General features: G+C 51.6%; 2 protein-coding genes, 1 long non-coding RNA gene and 1 pseudogene across 6 annotated transcripts; 1 reads left to right on the top strand and 3 right to left on the bottom strand.

Annotated features, from left to right (window-relative positions):
- Nucleotides 1-1,451: 1,451 nt before the first annotated feature.
- On the bottom strand, nucleotides 1,452-1,826 carry LOC124648947 (AP2/ERF and B3 domain-containing transcription factor ARF14-like; the record flags this gene model as incomplete). The annotated part of the gene is made up of 1 exon (XM_047188627.1): nucleotides 1,452-1,826. A coding segment is annotated over exon 1 (375 nt), but the record flags the coding sequence as incomplete, so codon positions are not given.
- Nucleotides 1,827-2,840: 1,014 nt separating this feature from the next.
- Nucleotides 2,841-9,449, bottom strand: LOC124708661. The gene is made up of 2 exons (XM_047240335.1): nucleotides 9,083-9,449; nucleotides 2,841-3,334 (listed from the first exon to the last, which is right to left on the bottom strand). The coding sequence occupies exons 1-2, from the start codon at nucleotides 9,447-9,449 to the stop codon at nucleotides 2,841-2,843; spliced, it is 861 nt and encodes a 286-aa protein (XP_047096291.1).
- LOC124708663 lies at nucleotides 5,166-8,631 on the top strand. 4 transcript variants are annotated; one of them, XR_007005256.1, is made up of 4 exons: nucleotides 5,166-5,767; nucleotides 6,015-6,128; nucleotides 7,132-7,232; nucleotides 8,351-8,605. It is a non-coding gene; the product is annotated as an uncharacterized LOC124708663 (long non-coding RNA). The 4 variants fall into 4 exon arrangements; XR_007005257.1 differs by having other exon boundaries at nucleotides 6,022-7,232; nucleotides 8,351-8,631; XR_007005254.1 differs by having other exon boundaries at nucleotides 6,015-7,232; nucleotides 8,351-8,631.
- Nucleotides 9,450-15,271: 5,822 nt separating the features above from the next.
- On the bottom strand, nucleotides 15,272-16,091 carry LOC124647156 (annotated as a pseudogene).
- Between the last annotated feature and the right edge of the window lie 2,049 nt (nucleotides 16,092-18,140).

Genomic DNA, 18,140 nt, shown 5'->3' with positions numbered 1-18,140 from the left:
TCATTTTTTGTTCGCATCGTGTGGTTAGCGACCCGGTGATCCGGGATTTGATCCCCTCAGGAAACTCAACGCTTTTCTTTTGTAATTCAGTGTCAAACATAGCTCTGAAAAAAAAAACATTTTGTTTGGCACGTAGAGTCATATGCTTCATCTAAATACATTTACTTTGTAAAAATAATAATTTCAAAGCTTAACCATAGTGTACTGTCAATGGAAACCGACATACAAAGAGTTCCATTTCCTCGAAATAGACTTTTGCCATGCTTTATAAATAAAGCAACCACACCATACACGAGTTGAAATAAAGAAAAGTGTTGGGGCAACAACCAAAATATTCCCAGCTGAAAAGGAAGATACAAAGGAAGCTAATGGTAGAGCGACTAAATGATGGCAGTCCGCAACTATCGATGCCCTCCGAAATTGTCCCACCATGCTACAAGCACCATGGAATGCGACGTCAGCATGACGCTGCTGCCCGGACCAGCGAACTAGACCTAGGGTTTCCCCCGGTACTCGGGGTTAGGTGGTACAGGGGACCCCACGATGCCCTAATAGAAGGAATGGCGACACCCGCAGGTACTGCCACCTCAGCCTTCCCCTTGTCCGGTGACCCGCACCAACCGACCCTGATGTCGGGATCTCATCACCACCATCCTGCCGCCCACCAGCTCGCGTCGCACCAAACTTGAGCCACCATCACCGCCGCTCCGTGGCCAGCACAGGACACCGTCGCGCCGCCGCCGACAGATCCAAGCCCACATGGTCCAGATCCCACAACGAGCGGAACACATCAGCGCATCTCGCCGCCGGCCTCCTAGCACCCAGCCCGCCATCGAGCAACCCCTCCTTCCTCCGCAGAGGTCGGCTAAGAGCATCTCCAACAGGCGCTGTAAAATCTCGCGCGCTATACCGGCGATTGGGCGCGCTGTATACCGCTCGCGCGCGGTATAGCGAATTTGCCCCCGGCAGAGGCTGTATTTTGCAGCGCGCGTTGGTGTGCGAAAAACGCACCTCCGCCAGAGGCGCTATTTTGCACAGCGCGCGCGTCACAAACTGCTAATCCGACCGGTTTTTTTTTGAAAATTCATCAAACAAACTATGAAATTTGATTGAAAATACGAATATATTTAAAGTGCGACGATACAATGCGACATTTAAACGAAAATACTAAAATAAAACTACTACTCGGACTGGTCGTCGGACTCCCAGTCGAAGTCAGAGCTGCTCAGTGTCGTGTCCGACACCGGCGTCGACGTCGTCGTGTACTGAAAGTTGGAGGAGGACGAGAGGACGACGGTCGACGACCCTGCGGCGTTCTTCCTTTCCTCCTTCCTCCTCGCCGCCGCGTCGGCCCTCGCCTTCTTCCTCGCCGCGGACTCGGCACGGCGCTTCTCGCGGCCCGCCTTCTTCTTCGCTTTCATCGCCGCCTTCTCCTTCTCATTCTGCGCGTAGAAGGCCTCCGTGGCGGCGACGTCCTCGGGGAAGCGCCGCGCCCATTCGACGCGCATCGCCTCGTCGCGCTCGGCGATGAGGAGGCGCTGCTCCAGCTCCCGATGGCGGCGCTGCTGTTCGCGCGTGATCATCGGCGACGGCGGCGCCAGCATCTCCGCCTGCTCGCGCGTGAAGACATCGTCGAAGTTCATCGACCGACGCGAGCGGCCGAGCCGCCACGCGACGACGTCGTACGCTCGCGCCGCCTCGTGCGCGGTGTGGAAGGTGCCGAGGCGGATCCGCTCCTCGCCGGAGCGGATTTCCGCGTCGAACCGGCCGCTCGGCCGCGCCCGGACGCCGTGGTAGCCGGAGGAGGGGCGGCGGCGCGGAGGCATCTCGCGGACGGAGGTGGAGCAGCGCGGGAGGAGGCGGAGCGGCCGGAGGTGGAGCGGCGGGAGGGAGAGAGACGAGGAGGGAGAGAGACGCGTGGAGGAAGTGACAGTTGCCCGCGCTCGCGCGTGGCGTGTTTATACCGCGCGCGCCATCGCACGCGGCAAGTTTCCCGCGCGGGATAGCGCGAAAGCGCGCGGGCGGCAAATTTTTTAGCGCGCGCGCCTTTTTCCCGCCTCTGCTGGAGCAGCGCGGCAGCGCCCGCGCGCGGCAAACCGGCGGTTTTTTTACCGCGCGGGCCTTTTAGCGCGTCTGTTGGAGATGCTCTAACCACCTACCACCAATGCACCGCCTCCACCCGCTACTTCAAAGGCAGCCAACCACGTCCCGCGCCGTCCAGAGATACCGACGCCGTCGCCATCCAGGACGCGCCGCCACCACACTGCCGCCGTCGCGTCGAGGCAACGGGACAAGCCCACGCGTTGGCCGCCGTGGCACCCGACGGTCGCACCACGCCTAGACCCGCAAGGGAACGAGAGTGCCTCGCCGCAGCCGGCGCCGACCGGGCTTTGGCCGGCCACGCCCTTAGGTGCCGGCGAGGGAGGGGGACGGGAGGGAGGCCCGGCAGCAGCAGGGATTAGGGTTTTTCCCCGGTTGCCACGCGGGGGCGACACAGGGAGGGAGGGGGGATCTGGCTCTCGCACAACTAGGGTCAAACTGTCACGATCCCTGGGAAATGAAATTCCTGTGAACTCCAGGGCACTCTCCAAAGAGTTCCATTTGACTGCGCAATCTCACGAACTTGCTAACAAGTTCTTCGTGGAAGTTCTTTTTAGCAAACCTATTGTTGATGCTAAGTAGAAATAAAGCTTGATTAGTGGAATATAAAGCTTAATTATTCTAAACTCTCCAAGATATAGCTAGCTCGGCAGTAGTTGCTGGATCAGCAGTGGCCTGCGGCGCCGTCCGCCGCGCCTCTTACAGCTCCACGCCATTAGTTGTCGCCGTCGACGGCGAGCCTAGTCGTGGTGGGCCTTGTGGACGACCTCCCGGTGGTGGCTCATGCACACCATGTAGATCACCGGCTGCACCACAAGCGTGACGATGAGCACCTCGCACAGAGCCACGAACACGGCCGCCGCCGCCGTCACCTGGAACGCGAGGCCGAGGTCCAGCGCGTCGTCAAGTACCAGCGCCTTGAAAACCTCGAGCACGGCGATGATGCAACCGTTGAGCGTGACGAGGACGCACGCGGCGGCCCAGAACTTGCCGGCGAGGAGGTCCCGGCTCCTGCGCACGGCGCCGAAGAGTTCGGTGTCCTCGAGCACTGAGGCCACGCAGGCCAGCTGGTACACCGTGGCGACGTACGCCGCCGTTGCCCATCCCAGCAGCCGCAGCGGCAGCGTGATATCGTCCTGGAGCACGAGCAGAGCCGCGACGGAGAGGGCGGTAGACACTGGGAGATAGGGGGCCGCCACGAGGAGGAACGTGGAGAGGAGCCGCACGAGAGGCACTACACCACGGTATAGATATAGGGGCACTTGTCCTAGTGGTACTTGTCAAAGTGCCCCTAATAGTAGCCAATTAGTGGCATTTTTCTGAAGTGCCCCTAATTGTATACCTATTGGGGCACTTCTCAAATGCCCCAATATGTGTATACCTACTAGGGCATTTTTTGAAGTGCCCCAATAGATGTATACCTTTTGGGGCACTTTTAAGTGCCACAATTGATCATTACTCACCTGAACAACTATCACCTTTAGCTCACCTGCCGGCTGCTGCGACACCGCTGCCAGCCCGCCGCGCACGCCATCATCGTCCTCCTCGAACGCGCAGTCGTAGAGAGTTGTTGGGCAGAATACATGCGAGAGACGCGGAAGGGGAGGAGTGGACTTTCCTGCCCCATCTCTTAGGGCATCTCCAACGGGCATCCGTTTGCGTCCGCCCGGGCCAAAAATGCGCCTGGACACACTCCAGCGGGGTGACGCATAGTGACCGGGTCGTCCGCAGCGACGCAAACCCAGCGCATATTTGCGCATGGGATGCGTCGCGGCGAACGGCCCAAATGACCGCTCGCTTTTCCACCGGGTCCGCCTAGCAACGAGCCTGTATCGCGGGCATCGCTTCCGCGGCCATCGCTTCCACGGTCAGTGCTTCCGCGTCTGCGCCGCAACCTTCGCCATTAATGTCGCGTCTGTCTCTTCTGCACGCGCACTGGTGGGCGACGGCTGAGCTTCTGCGCTGCCTTCAATGGCATTGTTTCCCACGCGCGACCGGCCTTTAAAGTCGATCGTCATCATTCTTGCCATCGCCCACACCTCCACTCCCACCACCGCCGCCGCAACACCATGGGGAAGAAGAATGACTTCGAGGCGTCCGGTAGCGGCACCAAAAAGGCGGAGCGGCCGCACAGGGTGTCGCCGCCCGTCACAGTGGCGCGGCTGATGCACGCGAACTGGACGCCGTGCGACGGCTTGGGGACGTGCACATGCCTGGCGGCTAGCGGCTGAGCAACCTCCGGATGCCCGTACCGCCCGTGCCTACGCGCGAGCCATATAGGAGCGCCGAGATCCGGCGCAGGCGGCGGTACCTGCCGTCGGACCTCCGCGCCGATCCCGCCTATGCCATCGACTTATGGCGAATTGTAATTTCAGCTAGCTGAAAAATAGGAAACTGAAAAAAAGGTCAAAAAAGAAAAAGCGACTGCACAGGATACGTTCAGTTTGGTCTTGGGCTATGCCTCAATTTCTTCTAGGCCAAAAGCTTCACGATTTCCATGTCGGTACCTAAACTCGTCTTCTTTCCAAGCTCGGACCGAATCTCGTCGATTTTTCCTTCTTTCTTCGTCCCATTCCCTTCCCTTCCCCGACGAGATCCCCACCATCCTCCAAACCCTAACCCCAACCATGGCCCCCGCCGCTGCCGCCGCCGCCGCCCCGGCGGTCAAATCCGATGACGAGGACGACTACGAGGAGTACATCCCCGTCTCCAAGCGCAGGGCCATGGAGGCCGATCGCCTTCGCCACCAGTGCCTCTCCAAGCCCGCCGCCCCCTCCTCCGCAGGCTCCCCAGCCTCCCTCCCGCCGCCTCCGCCCCAACCGACGACCAACCCCGCGGCCGCCCCCGATGCCGTCGCGCTCTCCACCAAGTCCAGGGTCTCCGCCAGGGTTGCACGCCCCCGGGCCGACCTTCGCTGCGGCCGCGCCAGATGGCGGATAAGGGCGAGGACGACATGGTCGCGGAGGATGAAAACATCGCTGCAAGGATCCTGGCCCCGACGGTGGCGCCATGGCCGGAAGCCGCCGCGCGCGGGCGTTCCGTGTCGGCGGAGCAACGTGGCGGAGGGCGCGCGGGCGGTCCGTGTGTAGAGACGCAGCAGCCAGTCGCTTCCTCCCTACGGCTCCCTACCCCTCCGTAGTGATGGAGGACCTCGCTGCTCTCCTCTCCTCCCTGGGCGGATCTGCGAGGCGAAAGAGAAACTGGGCGCTGTCCCTTTCCGTTCCCCTCCACAGCAGCTCCTAACCCCCGCCGGCGGCGAGGCAGCGACAAGATCCACTGTCATCTAGGACGAAGCGGTGCGAGCTCGGCACACTTCTGTCCTCCCTAAGCGGATTTGCGACACGGAGGAGGATCTGGGCGCCCTCCCCTGCTCTGTTCCCCTCCAACCTCGGCGGTTCTTACCTGACCGCACAGGGCGTCGACGCAGGCACGAACACCAGCATCTGGAGGCACTACAGGGACTCTTGGAGAAATATTTCATAATCCTCATGTCCTTCATCTTCTTCTACCTGTGAGTAACAAACTTACCGATCATCTTATGTATGGTTGGTTGCAGGTCCGAGCACGGAGTGTACAACCTTGGGCGTCTGCTGATGGCACGATGAATCGGTACCGTGGGTACTAGATCCAATAGGAGTGGATGCAGGACACAGGAATCATTTGTCAGGTATATTCAGTACATCTATTGCTGTTTGACCCTAGCCCATGTATGGAATGCCACGAGGCAGCAATTCGTAGTCATTTGTCAAGGTGTGCTTACCAGTATTAGGGTCATATTCTGATTATGTACCAAACGAATGTCTTGACAAAGTTCCAGAAAATGGGTTCAATTAACTACTATCTACATGTTTATTGTCTCCTTCAGAATTCAAACTTCTGCCCTTTTCGTTGACATGCATGTGAACTGAACTAAGCCTGCAGGTCTGCAAATCTGGTTGCCTACAGAAGTTAACTCTTCTAAGTAGTACATACAATTTATCTCTAAATTCACACCGGGGCGACCGATGCATGTGCAGCAACGGCGACAGGTTGGTCCCTGTAGGCACATGATCAACATAATTTGAATTTTGTAACAACTATGGGTGATGTAAGTAATACAGATAGGGTTTTCCAAATTATCTCTATTGTTTCATCCTGTTGATAGATGCACGAGTGAACATTTCGTTTCCTTTTCATAGTTAAAAATTGAAAATGGCGCCTTTAAGAAACATGGGTTGGTATACTGTAGTTGGCATGTGGTTCAAATTTCTGCTGGATTTCAGATTCTGTTTTGTTCTTGATAAGCTTTCAGCTTTCATGTAATTTTATCATTAAATTGCTTGCCATCTTTGCTCTTATGCTCTATAACTGAATGTACTTAGGCAGTTAGGCTCGAAACACAGAATATGATGGTCTATATTCAGGTTGCTATACATGATAATCTCTGTTTCTACCATGTAAGTAATTCCATGGTGAAAATGAAGGGAAGGATGCAACAAATTTGCAAGCATATGCTGTCAGCTGATGCCTAAAAGTTTGTCAGGAAATCAAGTTCGTGATATAAGATTTTTGACATGCAACGCTTTAAATTGGCAGTATTGTTCTCAGGGTCGACAAATTATTCAGAGACCTTAAAACCTTGAATGCTTATCATTGAGCAGGCATGCCATATATCGGTACGGTAATACTTCTATCATGGTAAATAGAGGTGGATGGGCCAAACAAAATTTCTCATTTGTTAGCATTAACTTTTTTATGTTAAGCCTCTTGAACATACTAAGCACACTGTATTGCTCAAATCTTTGTGGGTTGAAATTTAAACCATACAATTATTTCAAGGTACAAATGCACATGTAGCTGTTATTTCTATGGTAAGCACTCTACAGTACCATACATCTTTTTAATGGATGTGCTATAAAAGAAAAATACCTTACTAAATGGCTAGTAAAGTGGCAGTAGTTTACACAACGCTTATTTCAGCGTTTTTCTGAAACCTTGATTTACTATTCACATGAATAATGAAGCTTTCTAATTCTACGGTCTCTCTTGAAGAGCGGCAGGATCTAGCGGTGTTCGCATGGTGGGTTCTTGATGCAGGAATGGATTTGTACCAACGACTACAAAAGGGAGAAGCTGCTCCCCACCCTTGACAGGTGAATTGTTATTTTTATAGGGTACCCAGTTAGTTTGTTCAACTATAGTACAGTAGTCTGTGCATGAGACAGAGATAAGGCATCACTAGATATTCACCACAAGTTAAAAATTTATTTCTTCAGGTATAATTGTTTAATTTTCTCACAAACCTCTTGCTGCAACTACAGTTTTTTGTGCCATACACACGAATTAGTGGGATCATCTTTAGAAGTATTACTCCACATTGTTCAACTACAGTCTAGGAACAAAATAAACCAACGCCGTCAACATGCCATAGTAGCGAGATGGTAAGTATGTACTGTGCATAGGAAAGAAGCTGGGGTGACTGGAGTTTTGTATCCCATCCGTCCTTCGGTGATCAATAGCCCGTCTAGTATACATACATACTGCCAGTGTATATAGAGATTATAGATTCACGAATTCAACTGTAACATCATTATGCAATTCTATGTTATGGGAAATAGTTATTCCTATCTATGCCCGTTGGCTGGCACCAACGAGACATTAGTGTCGCCTATCGTATCCTGTATGTACATGTCGTACCTTGTGCTACTTAGTGCAATCAACTACCCTGGATTTCCTTTTCTTTCTTCATGTTTATTTTAAAATCGAAAGCCCATCTGAAATATAGTTCTTTGTCTTGACCCTTCAACCCCGGTTACACTGCTGGTAGACTGCGGATCAGCTTACCTAACAACCTTATTTGCCTCAGCTTTCAGCAAGGCGGGTGACTGGTATGAGATTTAGGCCTTACCTAGTTTTTTTTTTCTTTTACTTTCATCAAGGTCTTATTTTGCTTGCCTAATGTGCTTTCCTGTCTTTCATGTAGACTTAAAATTATTTCAGTTTCACTGCCTTTTTAGATAAAACTACCAAATTGGCAAACAGAAAAGTCACGAGTCATGCTATTGTAAAAAATATGGACAGCCCGCAATGTGTAGTTTTGGAACATTAGATCTTTATAAGTGGGCTTCTTTCTCAATCTATTCACTACAACAAAACAAGGCTGTAGAGGTTTTATATAGCATGATTGTTCCTGTTCCTCGTCCTCAGTGCTGTTTGAAATCATGCATTCCTGTCTTTAGGATTGCTAAATTATCTTACTATTTCTCTCAAGGTACAACTCTACCCAAGCTGAAGACTGGGATCAACTGATGATGATGCATATAGGGTGTGCTGATTGAATTGGAAACATAGCGATGATATAGTTACATTGAGCTCTAACTGGTATTATGAAAATTCCAGAATTGGTGTTTACAGTGGAACAATGTGCTACCTGTTTACCTTGTGAGATATTGTTATTGTATGAAAAATCCAGAATTTATGTTTACGGTGCACTGGATACTATATGGGTACTGTGTGCTTCTGCATGTATGATGTTTAACTGTTTATATTGTATGCTTCTTGTATCTTGCCAATGTGACGGTGTTTGATTGGTGGGCTTTTTGGGAATTGCTCAAGGTGCCATTAATTGTATGTAATTTGGGGCATTTTTTTAGGGTTACGAATTGGATTTTGAGGCATTTTTTGAAGTGCCCCAAATTGGATTTTGGGGCACATCTCAAAGTACCCCTAATCGGTTTTGGGGCACTTGTCAAAGTGCCTCTAATTGAGTTTTGGGGCACTTGTCAAAGTGCCCCTAATTAGATTTTGGGGCACTTTGCAAGTGCCCCTAATTGAATTTTGGGGCATTTTGAGAAGTGCCCCTAGGTAGTGCCCCAAATACCTTTAGAGACGCAAGTAAAGGTGGCATTTAAAAAAGTGCCCCTGTAGCTAATTTGGGGCACTTTGTTTCACATTAGGGGCATTTTGAAGTGCCCCTGTTATTTTACCGTGATGTAGTGAGGGCCGACGGGGAGGTCCTCCTTAAGGATGCGATCGGCGGCGAGGAGGTCGCCGCCCGTGCGGTAGAGGGAGGCGACGGCGAGCGCGTAGGCGGCGGTGCAGAGGAGGAAGAGCCCGAGGATGGCGCTGATGAGGAGGCCGAGGGCGGCCGAGTCGGCGACGAGGCGGGGGAGGCTGGTGCCGTCGTCGAGGTAGGAGGCGACGCGGGAGAAAATGGAGCAGAAGACGGCGGCGCCGGCGAGCAAGAGCGCGGAGAGCAACGCGGGACCCACGTTGGCGAAGTTGCGGAGGATGACGCGCAGGACCACGCGGCTGATCTCGCGGCCGATGCCGGCGAACCCGAGGCCGGCGAGATCCCGCTGCCACTCCATCTCCGTTGTTGGAACTTGGAGCACGTACGGTGGTGGCTGTGGAGTGATCAACCAGTGAAGTGAAGCAAGCGATCACGAGCGCACATGTAGAGAGGCAGAGAAAGCAGTGTGCCGAAAGGGACTTGGCTTTGCCTTTGGCAATGCTCACTGACAGCTCTTTATTTTTCCTTTGAGCATTTTTGGTAAGATAAGCTGGCCACGGTGCTAATGAAAATTGTAAGTGTTCATATGGTTGCTCAACAATAATGTTGGTAGCAATAGGTCCCTTGTGGTGGAACCAGCCCACCTAGGTTCAAGTCTTAGACTTGACATGGGTGTTTGCATTTACCTGGATTTATTTCCGGATTTAACCGGCGCTATGCTTTCAGTGGTAGGTGACGTGCCCGTCAACAGCGAGGCGCCAGTGGTGACTTCGTCAACCTCAAGATATGCCGGCTCAGTCCCTCGGAGGTGCTCATAGGGGTAGGGTGTGCGTGCGTGCGTTCATAGAGGTGTTTGTACGTGCGTGTTTGTGAGCGTCCGCGTTGTACTGTGTTCTATAAAAAAACAATAATGTTGGTAGAAGACGGTGGTATATATGGGTAGGCATGTTGTTCTCTTTTCTGTGGTCTCAAATTTTTTATTTGAGAATTCTGCAGCCCTGCAGGTGAGTTGCTCGATATATTAATAGACAATAGACGAGACAGATCCGTCGCACGCAGATTAGTGTTGTTTTAGTTTATTTTAGTTCAAATTTCGTTCAAACTTTTGTAAATAATTCTAAATTTAAAATAAAATTTCATAATTATTTTACATTTTCTTGTTCAAAAAAGATTTTAGGGTTTCTAATCGGGGTTGCCGGTGTGTGCAACCTCTTCCCAAATTGGGAGCAGGTGCCACTAAACCTCATAAGAGCAACTCTAACAAAAAAAAAATCGGCGGATTTACGGGTTTGGGCCAAAAGCTGTGTAGACTAGAGGCTAAATCGGCGGCCCCTATTTATACAGGCCGCGGAGGGGAGCTCGGTTCCAAAACCCTACTCCCCTTCGCCACTTTCCGCCGCTCCACCGTCTTCTGGTTCCACTTCCAGCCGATGAGAAATCTGAGTGCAGCCGCCGCCGCATCCACTCTTCCGTTAGCTCCAACGCAACCTTATGGTTGGCACCGGCAGCTGCGGGAGGGGAGGCGGCCGGATTTGCGACAGCAACTCGTCGCCGCGCCCCCTATCTTCCGCTCGAAGGCGGAGCGGTGGAAATGGAACTGCTCCGAGGGCGCGCGGAAGCGGAGCGCGCAGCGGTGGATGAATTAGGGGCCTGACGACGCCGGGGAAGCTCGCTCGCTACGCCAATTGTGGCGAGGGCTCTTCCTCCGGCGCGTTGGGCCGGACCCTGGCGCCGCCCGTCGATGACAGTAGCGACGAGGAGGAGGCACCGCGGCGCACCGTCTTAAACTCGGGGACTACGTACTCAATGATGACGACGAGGGGATGGCGATCCAGCAGGTCGTCGACATTTCGGAGGCGAAGGAGCGCGCGCTTCCACCGCGAGGAAGCGAACGCCGTCCGGAAGGTGCGCACGTACGAGGCGGCGCAGAGGGAGGCCGTCGTCCGCCGGGTGAAGAAGGAGGTCGTCGACCTCGACGCCGAGTAGGTTGCCGTCGCCGTCGTCCGCCGCCCCGTCCTCCGCCGCGCGTAGAGGCCCCGGTAGGGCCGAATTTTAGTCATCGTTAGGTCGCGTGGCAGGGGAACATCGTATATGTGATATCTATTTTGCGATCGCAATGTAAATTATGTAACTATGAACTTCCAGTTTCATCGCCGAACTTGTTTGCGATGAAAATTCTCCCGCTAGATTTAAATTTAAATTTTTTGGTTCCGAATACGGGTGTTGTTCTGCGCCACTTCCAAATTCGCTTGAAGAACATTTTCTGGGAGACTAAACTCGCGCTTTTCAGTTCGTGCGTTTACGGGCTCTGTTCGAACCTTCCGGACCCTATTTGGAGTGCGTCAGTAGAGATGCTCTTAGGGCGCGTTTGGTTGCCTGGACCGAATTCCGGCATGACTGCGCCAGCGAGATGGGAGCCCCTGCGCGTCACGAACGGGCCATGGGCCATGAAAGCCGGGTCGATTGGTAGCCTGTGCGGCCCTTTGCGCTTCGGAGAAGGAACCGAGGCCCCATCGTTTGGTTGGCCGTTTCCAGCCCATCTTGCACGCAGGAAAACAAGAATCAGCAGTTTGGTTGCTCAAATCACAGTTCCATATCCTTACCACAATTCAAATAGGGTGAGATTACCATGCCATGGCATATTACATACGATCATAGACCACTCAGAAGAACACGATCCTCATGATCACCACGATGAGGAAGGCGATGATGTAATCTTTGACCCGGCTGGGACGTGCCTCCGGAGGTACTCTTGCTGTGCCTCCTCCAATGTTGCATATCCTCAGTAGCTGTTGTTGGAGTAGCCATTGACCTGATCTTGACAGACTCTCCATGAGCTATAGATTCCTCGAACCCGCCCGCTGAACACCACATACCACTAGCATGGTATAAGAAGAAGTTAGCGATCACAACCATGAAGCAATTCAGAAAAAGAGCAATAGAACAACACAAGTGTTGACAACAAATAATAAACTAACAGGGACATGCATGATCGTTCCAAAAGTCGATCAGAAGTTTATCCTACACTACCATGGTCGTCCTACCACCACAACAAAAGTTTGTGTCTCCTCCTAATACCGCAAAGTTCACCATCACCTGAGGGGTTAGTATATACCACCTCATCATACTTACAAAAGGGGGCCATCAAATGTTTTTCATCCTAGCTACTGCCAAAATATACATCATCATCATCACCATCTTCATGCATGCATCACTAAAAAAACCCAGCAAGGGCACCACTACACCTTGCCGTGGTACTTGCCAAGGTAGTTCCTAAGCCAGAGGACGCGGTGTGGCTCGATCATGCCGACGAAGCTGGAACCCTAGGCCTTGTGGTCGCCGAGGTGGCTGAGGGCGGCCATGAGATCATCCTCGGTGAAGCTAAGCATGTCCATGACCGCATTGTACATGTTAGGGTGCATGTCCATGGGCTTGTTGTCCCTGATGGCCTGTGCGACGTCCTTCACAACAACAGTCATGTTGGTGAAGGCCACCAGCTCATCGTCGGCGAAGGAACCTCTCTTCCTCTTGCCGGCGGTCGGCTTCTCAGGCGCGTATCCGCTTCCCTGCGGTTCTTGTTCTTCTTATTGGTGGCTAACCTAGCCGCCACCTCTGCCGCTACCTGAGCCACCAGGTCAGACACAAGCAGAGGGGTGACCTTGGACTCATATGTGGGCTGCGAATCGGGAACTTGCAAAGGGATCTGAGAGTCCCCAACGCAGACAAGCGCCTGGCTAAACTCATCGCAGAAGGAGTCCTACACACATCAGACAAGCAGTTCATTGCAACGGTGAATAGCACAAATCCTTGCAAGATCATGGCAGGTGACCACATTTTGGACTAGCCCCTGCTACAAGACCAAACCCTAGACAAGATCATGGCAGTAGCAACCGGAAATGTCGAATCCTAGCAAGATCATGATAGGTCACCACAATCCAAACTTACCCCTGCTACAAGACTAAACCCTAGGCAAGATCTGACTACTCCTAACCTAGATCTAAACATTACTACGGTACGGGATAAGGGATGGCTTACAGTCATCACCGGAGGTGAAGATGCGCTGGACCAGGAAGTAGATGAAGCATCCCTGATGTACTCGTCGTCGCCGCTGCAACCATCGCCGAATGGAGATGCGTGCGCCTCTTACCAGCTTGCCGACAGGAGGAGGAGCTCGAAATTTGGAAGGACAGTGGAGGAGGGGGTAGAAATAGGCAATGGGGCGCGGCGGGAGGTGACGGAATCCTTCCCGCACCCCTTTTCGCTTTTCCCCGATGCGCGCCGCGGCTCCCGCCATCTCCATTCTCGTCTCCGCCCGTGCGCCGAAGATTTCCTTTTGCATCAGCGGGCGCGGAGATTTGCCTGCACCGCTGGAAACTGCCGAACCGGTCGTTCCTCCAGGGTCTGACCCGACACTGCTTTGAGAAGCGGTTCGTACAAAAAACACAGCTCGGCCCAGACAACCAAATGGACCGAAAATTACTGGCCCGATACGAACCAGGGGATGCAGGCAACCAAACACGCCCTTAACCGTTGGTGTAGTATACACCATACGGTTTGCCCTTTCCATATATATATTTGGTACAATTTTTCCAACACCTCCCATAATCTAAACTGCGAAAGAACGGAGATTTTTAGATTACGCTTGAATTCTTCAAAATCTTTACCAGAAGAGCCTTTCTAGTTTCTAAAGACATCGGCAAGCTGATTTTTGCTTGATATAAACTTGATTTCAATGTCTTTGCTTGCCGGAGGCCGGCAAGATCCCGCTGCCACCATCTCCATTGTTGGAACTTGGAGCACGTACATGTACAAGGGCAGAGAAAGCAATGGGGCGAAAGGGACTTGGCTTTGGCTATGGCAATGCTCACTGACAGCCCTTTACTTTTCCTTTCAGCATTTTTGGTAAGATAAGCTTGGCACGGTGCTACTGAAAAATAAAAGTGTTCGTACGGTTGCTCGAGCATAATGTTGGTAGAAGAGCATGTTGTTATCTTTCCTGTGGATTATAATTTTTTCAAACGAAACTTCCGGGAGCAAAAATGGTTTCATGGTTTTAACATTTTTAGTTCTTTTTCATCTAATTTTCTTTTGAACTAGTTACCAAAAAAAAAAAAAACTTGCCAGTTTGAACGGTTTCCACGGTTTGGTGTTTTGCTCACCCCTAGGAACAACCAAGCACTTGCTACTGCGCATCGACGCACACAGCTTCATCCAAAAAACGCACTGAATTTGTACCGGTTAGATATAGTGTATTTCTACCCGTAAAATGAAAAAAAAAACTGATATTTACACATGAGCTAGTTCTCTTGTTTTTTTGAAAAATTGGAAATCACGTTTGATGGGCACAAAATACGCTGAAAGGAGACATAAGACAACATATACACATAAAAGTACATACGCCACATGCTTCGTCAAAGCGTACTCATGTTACATTTTAGGCTACATAAAAAATACAATTATATATAATTAAGATAAAAATAAGAGTCACAATCATAATACAACCACAAATTTGTTTTTCCTGCAGCATAAAATAATCAATGCTGTTTTAGAGAAACCTTGCACGAGTATACATAACATGTATGAACCCAAGGATTTTTTTTTCCAAAAAATTCAAGTTCGAACTATCATTTCAAAAATTTCAAAACCGAGCTCTAGTGAGCTCTCGGGTGTCACAAATACGAAATAAAATAAAAAAATCGGTTTTGCTATGTCTCAGTCAACGGAGATTTTCTTAAGTCTAAGTCAATTACAAAAAAAGTGCTTGAGTTGCACTTTTCTATTAAAAAAGTGCAAGAGTTGCCTTTTTTTTTAACTGCAGTTGCACTTTTCTGAGTTGACTGAGACTTAAGAAAATCTCAGTCAACTTAGACATAGACACACCCAAATAAAATTATATTCTACTTTTAAACCTCAGACACGTATATATAATCCCAAGCATGCATATCTCATAATAATAAAACAATGGGATCAGAGACATAGACAGAGTTCCATACAACTGCATAACCTGAACTTGGAAGTGTTTTTTAACTAAGTTATTGTACGATGCTAAGTACGAGTAGGTAGTACTGTAGTAGAGTAGAAACAAACAGTAATCTCCCCAGGATAGCTAGCTCGGGAGCAGTTGCAGGGTCAGCAGTGAGCTGCGACGCCGTCGGCACCCACTGCAGCTCCACGCCACCATTAATTGTCGCCGTCGACGGCGAGTGTAGTGGAGCCGTGGAGGTGGACCAGGTCGACGACCTCCTGGCGGTGGCTCTTGCACACCATGTAGACGACCGGCTGCGCCACCAGAGCGACGTGGAGCAGCCGCGACAGCACCCCGGACATCGCCGTCGCCGCGACCATTCGGAACCCCAAGGCCCAGTGCGTCATCCGCCATGAGCGCCTGGAAGGCCACCACCACGCCTATGATGCAACCGTCGAGCGTGAGGAGCAAGGTTGCCACCGTCCAGAACTTCCCGGCGAGGAGCTCCCGGCTCCTGCGCACGGCACCGAAGTGGACGGCGTCTTCCAGCACCGAGACCACGCAGGCCAGCTGGCCCACCACGGCGGCGTACGCCGCGCTGGCCCATACCAGCAGCCGCAGCGGCAGCATCATCCCGTCCTCTAGCCCGAGCAGGGCCGCGACGGAGAGTGAGGTGAAGATTAGGAGAAAGGGGACTGCGGCCACGAGGTGAAACGTGAAGAAGAGCCGCTTGAGCGGGACGACGGGGAGGCGCTCGTTAAGGACGATGTGGGCGGCGGGGAGGCCACCGTCTGTGCAGTAGAGGGAGGCGACGCAGAACACGTAGGTGCTGGTGAAGAGAAGCAGGATGTGGAGGTGGAAGTAAACGCCCCAGTCACCCACGTTGGTGAGCAAAAACGCGGAGAGGAACGAGCACCCAACGGTGGCGAAGTTGGGGAGGATGACGCGCAGGACCACTCGGCTGGTCTCGCGGCAGATGCCGGCGAGCCCGAGGCCGCCGAGATCCCGCTGCTCCGGTTCCCACCCGTCCTTCATTGTTCCAGCACGTAGGGACGAGAACTCAACTACTGAAGTAGGAGATCACGAGCGCACAGTAGAGAGGCAGAGTGACGTGGGGAAAGGGCCTTGGCTTCGGCAATGCTCCCGGACAGGTCTTTATACCCCTTTGAGCAAGCACGGAATCAGTGAAAATTAAAGTGTTGCTCAAGGAAAATGTTGGTAAAAGAGGGTGGCATTGGGAGAAATTAAGTCCGTTTCATGTCGTTTTACTCCCTGATGTTTACCAAAACTTGGTGAAACTTAATGACACACGTACATGAATCTAAGAGCATCTCCAGCCCTGGCTGTGGGCAGTAATATTGTCCATTCGATAAATGGGGCGCTGGCCCGAAATAGCACCTCCAGCCGCCGCCCCCAATATTGTTTTGGAGCCGGCGCGGCCCAGCAACATATCCGGTGCCGAAAACACTTTCCCACTTCCCCGCTCTAGCGTGCCGCCCATCACACTGTCGTCCCTCCACCGTCAGCCGCATTCCGTTCCCCGTCCCCACCCTACGTCCACCCTGCGCGTGAGGTGCTCCACAGTTTGCCAATGCGATGGACTCCGACGAAGAGGAAGTCGTCGTCGCCGATGCGGCGAGGGAAGCCAAGGGCGACGACGAGCATTTGTCAATCCTCGTCTATCCATTCCATGATCGCGGAGGAGAATAAGCCGAGGCTCAGTGGTTCCGCGCCGGGCACCACAAGAAATTATTATACTACTGGTACTTATTTACTATGCTGAACGTATACAACACTAGTAGAAAAAGGGGCTTCCGTCTAACCCTTTAGTACCGGTTTCCTTACGAACCGGTAATAAAGGGTGCATTAGTACCGGTTGCACTGCTCAAGCCGCATGCAACCTTTAGTACCGGTTTGTGCAAGACCTTTAGTACCGGTTCGTGTCACGAACCGGTATTAAAGGGTTGGCGTCAGCTGATACGTCCCAAACGTATCTATAATTTCTTATGTTCCATGCTACTTTTATGATGATACTCACATGTTTTATACACATTATATGTCATTATTATGCATTTTCTGGCACTAACCTATTGACGAGATGCCGAAGAGCCGATTCTTGTTTTACTGCTGTTTTTGGTTTCAGAAATCCTAGTAAGGAAATATTCTCGGAATTGGACGAAATCAACGCCCAGGGGCCTATTTTTACACGAAGCTTCCAGAAGACCGGAGGACTTACGAAGTGGGGCCACGAGGCGCCGCCACAACAGGGCGGCGCGGCCTAGGTGCTGGGCGCGCGGCCCTGGCGTGTGGGGCCCTCGTGTGGCCCCCTGACCTGCCCTTCCGCCTACTTAAAGCCTCCATCGCGAAACCCCCGGTACCGAGAGCCACGATACGGAAAACCTTCCAGAGACGCCGCCGCCGCCAATCCCATCTCGGGGGATTCAGGAGATCGCCTCCGGCACCCTGCCGGAGAGGGGAATCATCTCCCGGAGGGCTCTTCATCGCCATGATCGCCTCCGGATCGATGCGTGAGTAGTTCACCCCTGTACTATGGGTCCATAGCAGTAGCTAGATGGTTGTCTTCTCTTCATTGTGCTATCATGTTAGATTTTGTGAGCTGCCTATCATGATCAAGATCATCTATTTGTAATCCTTCATGTTGTGTTTGTTGGGATCCGATGAATATTGAATACTATGTCAAGTTGATTATCAATCTATCATATATGTTATTTATGTTCTTGCATGCTCTCCGTTGCTAGTAGAGGCTCTGGCCAAGTTGATACTTGTGACTCTAAGAGGGAGTATTTATGCTCGATAGTGGGTTCATGCCTCCATTAAATCTGGGACAGTGACAGAAAGTTCTAAGGTTGTGGATGTGCTGTTGCCACTAGGGATAAAACATCGATGCTTTGTCTAAGGATATTTGTGTTGATTACATTACGCACCATACTTAATGCAATTGTCTGTTGTTTACAACTTAATACCGGAAGGGGTTCGGATGATAACCTGAAAGTTGACTTTTTAGGCATAGATGCATGCTGGATAGCGGTCTATGTACTTTGTCGTAATGCCCTGATTAAATCT

Source organism: Lolium rigidum, chromosome 4, assembly GCF_022539505.1.
Source record: "Lolium rigidum isolate FL_2022 chromosome 4, APGP_CSIRO_Lrig_0.1, whole genome shotgun sequence".
NCBI classification, from domain to species: Eukaryota; Viridiplantae; Streptophyta; class Magnoliopsida; order Poales; family Poaceae; genus Lolium; species Lolium rigidum.
This window is presented reverse-complemented; position numbering and strand designations above follow the sequence as displayed.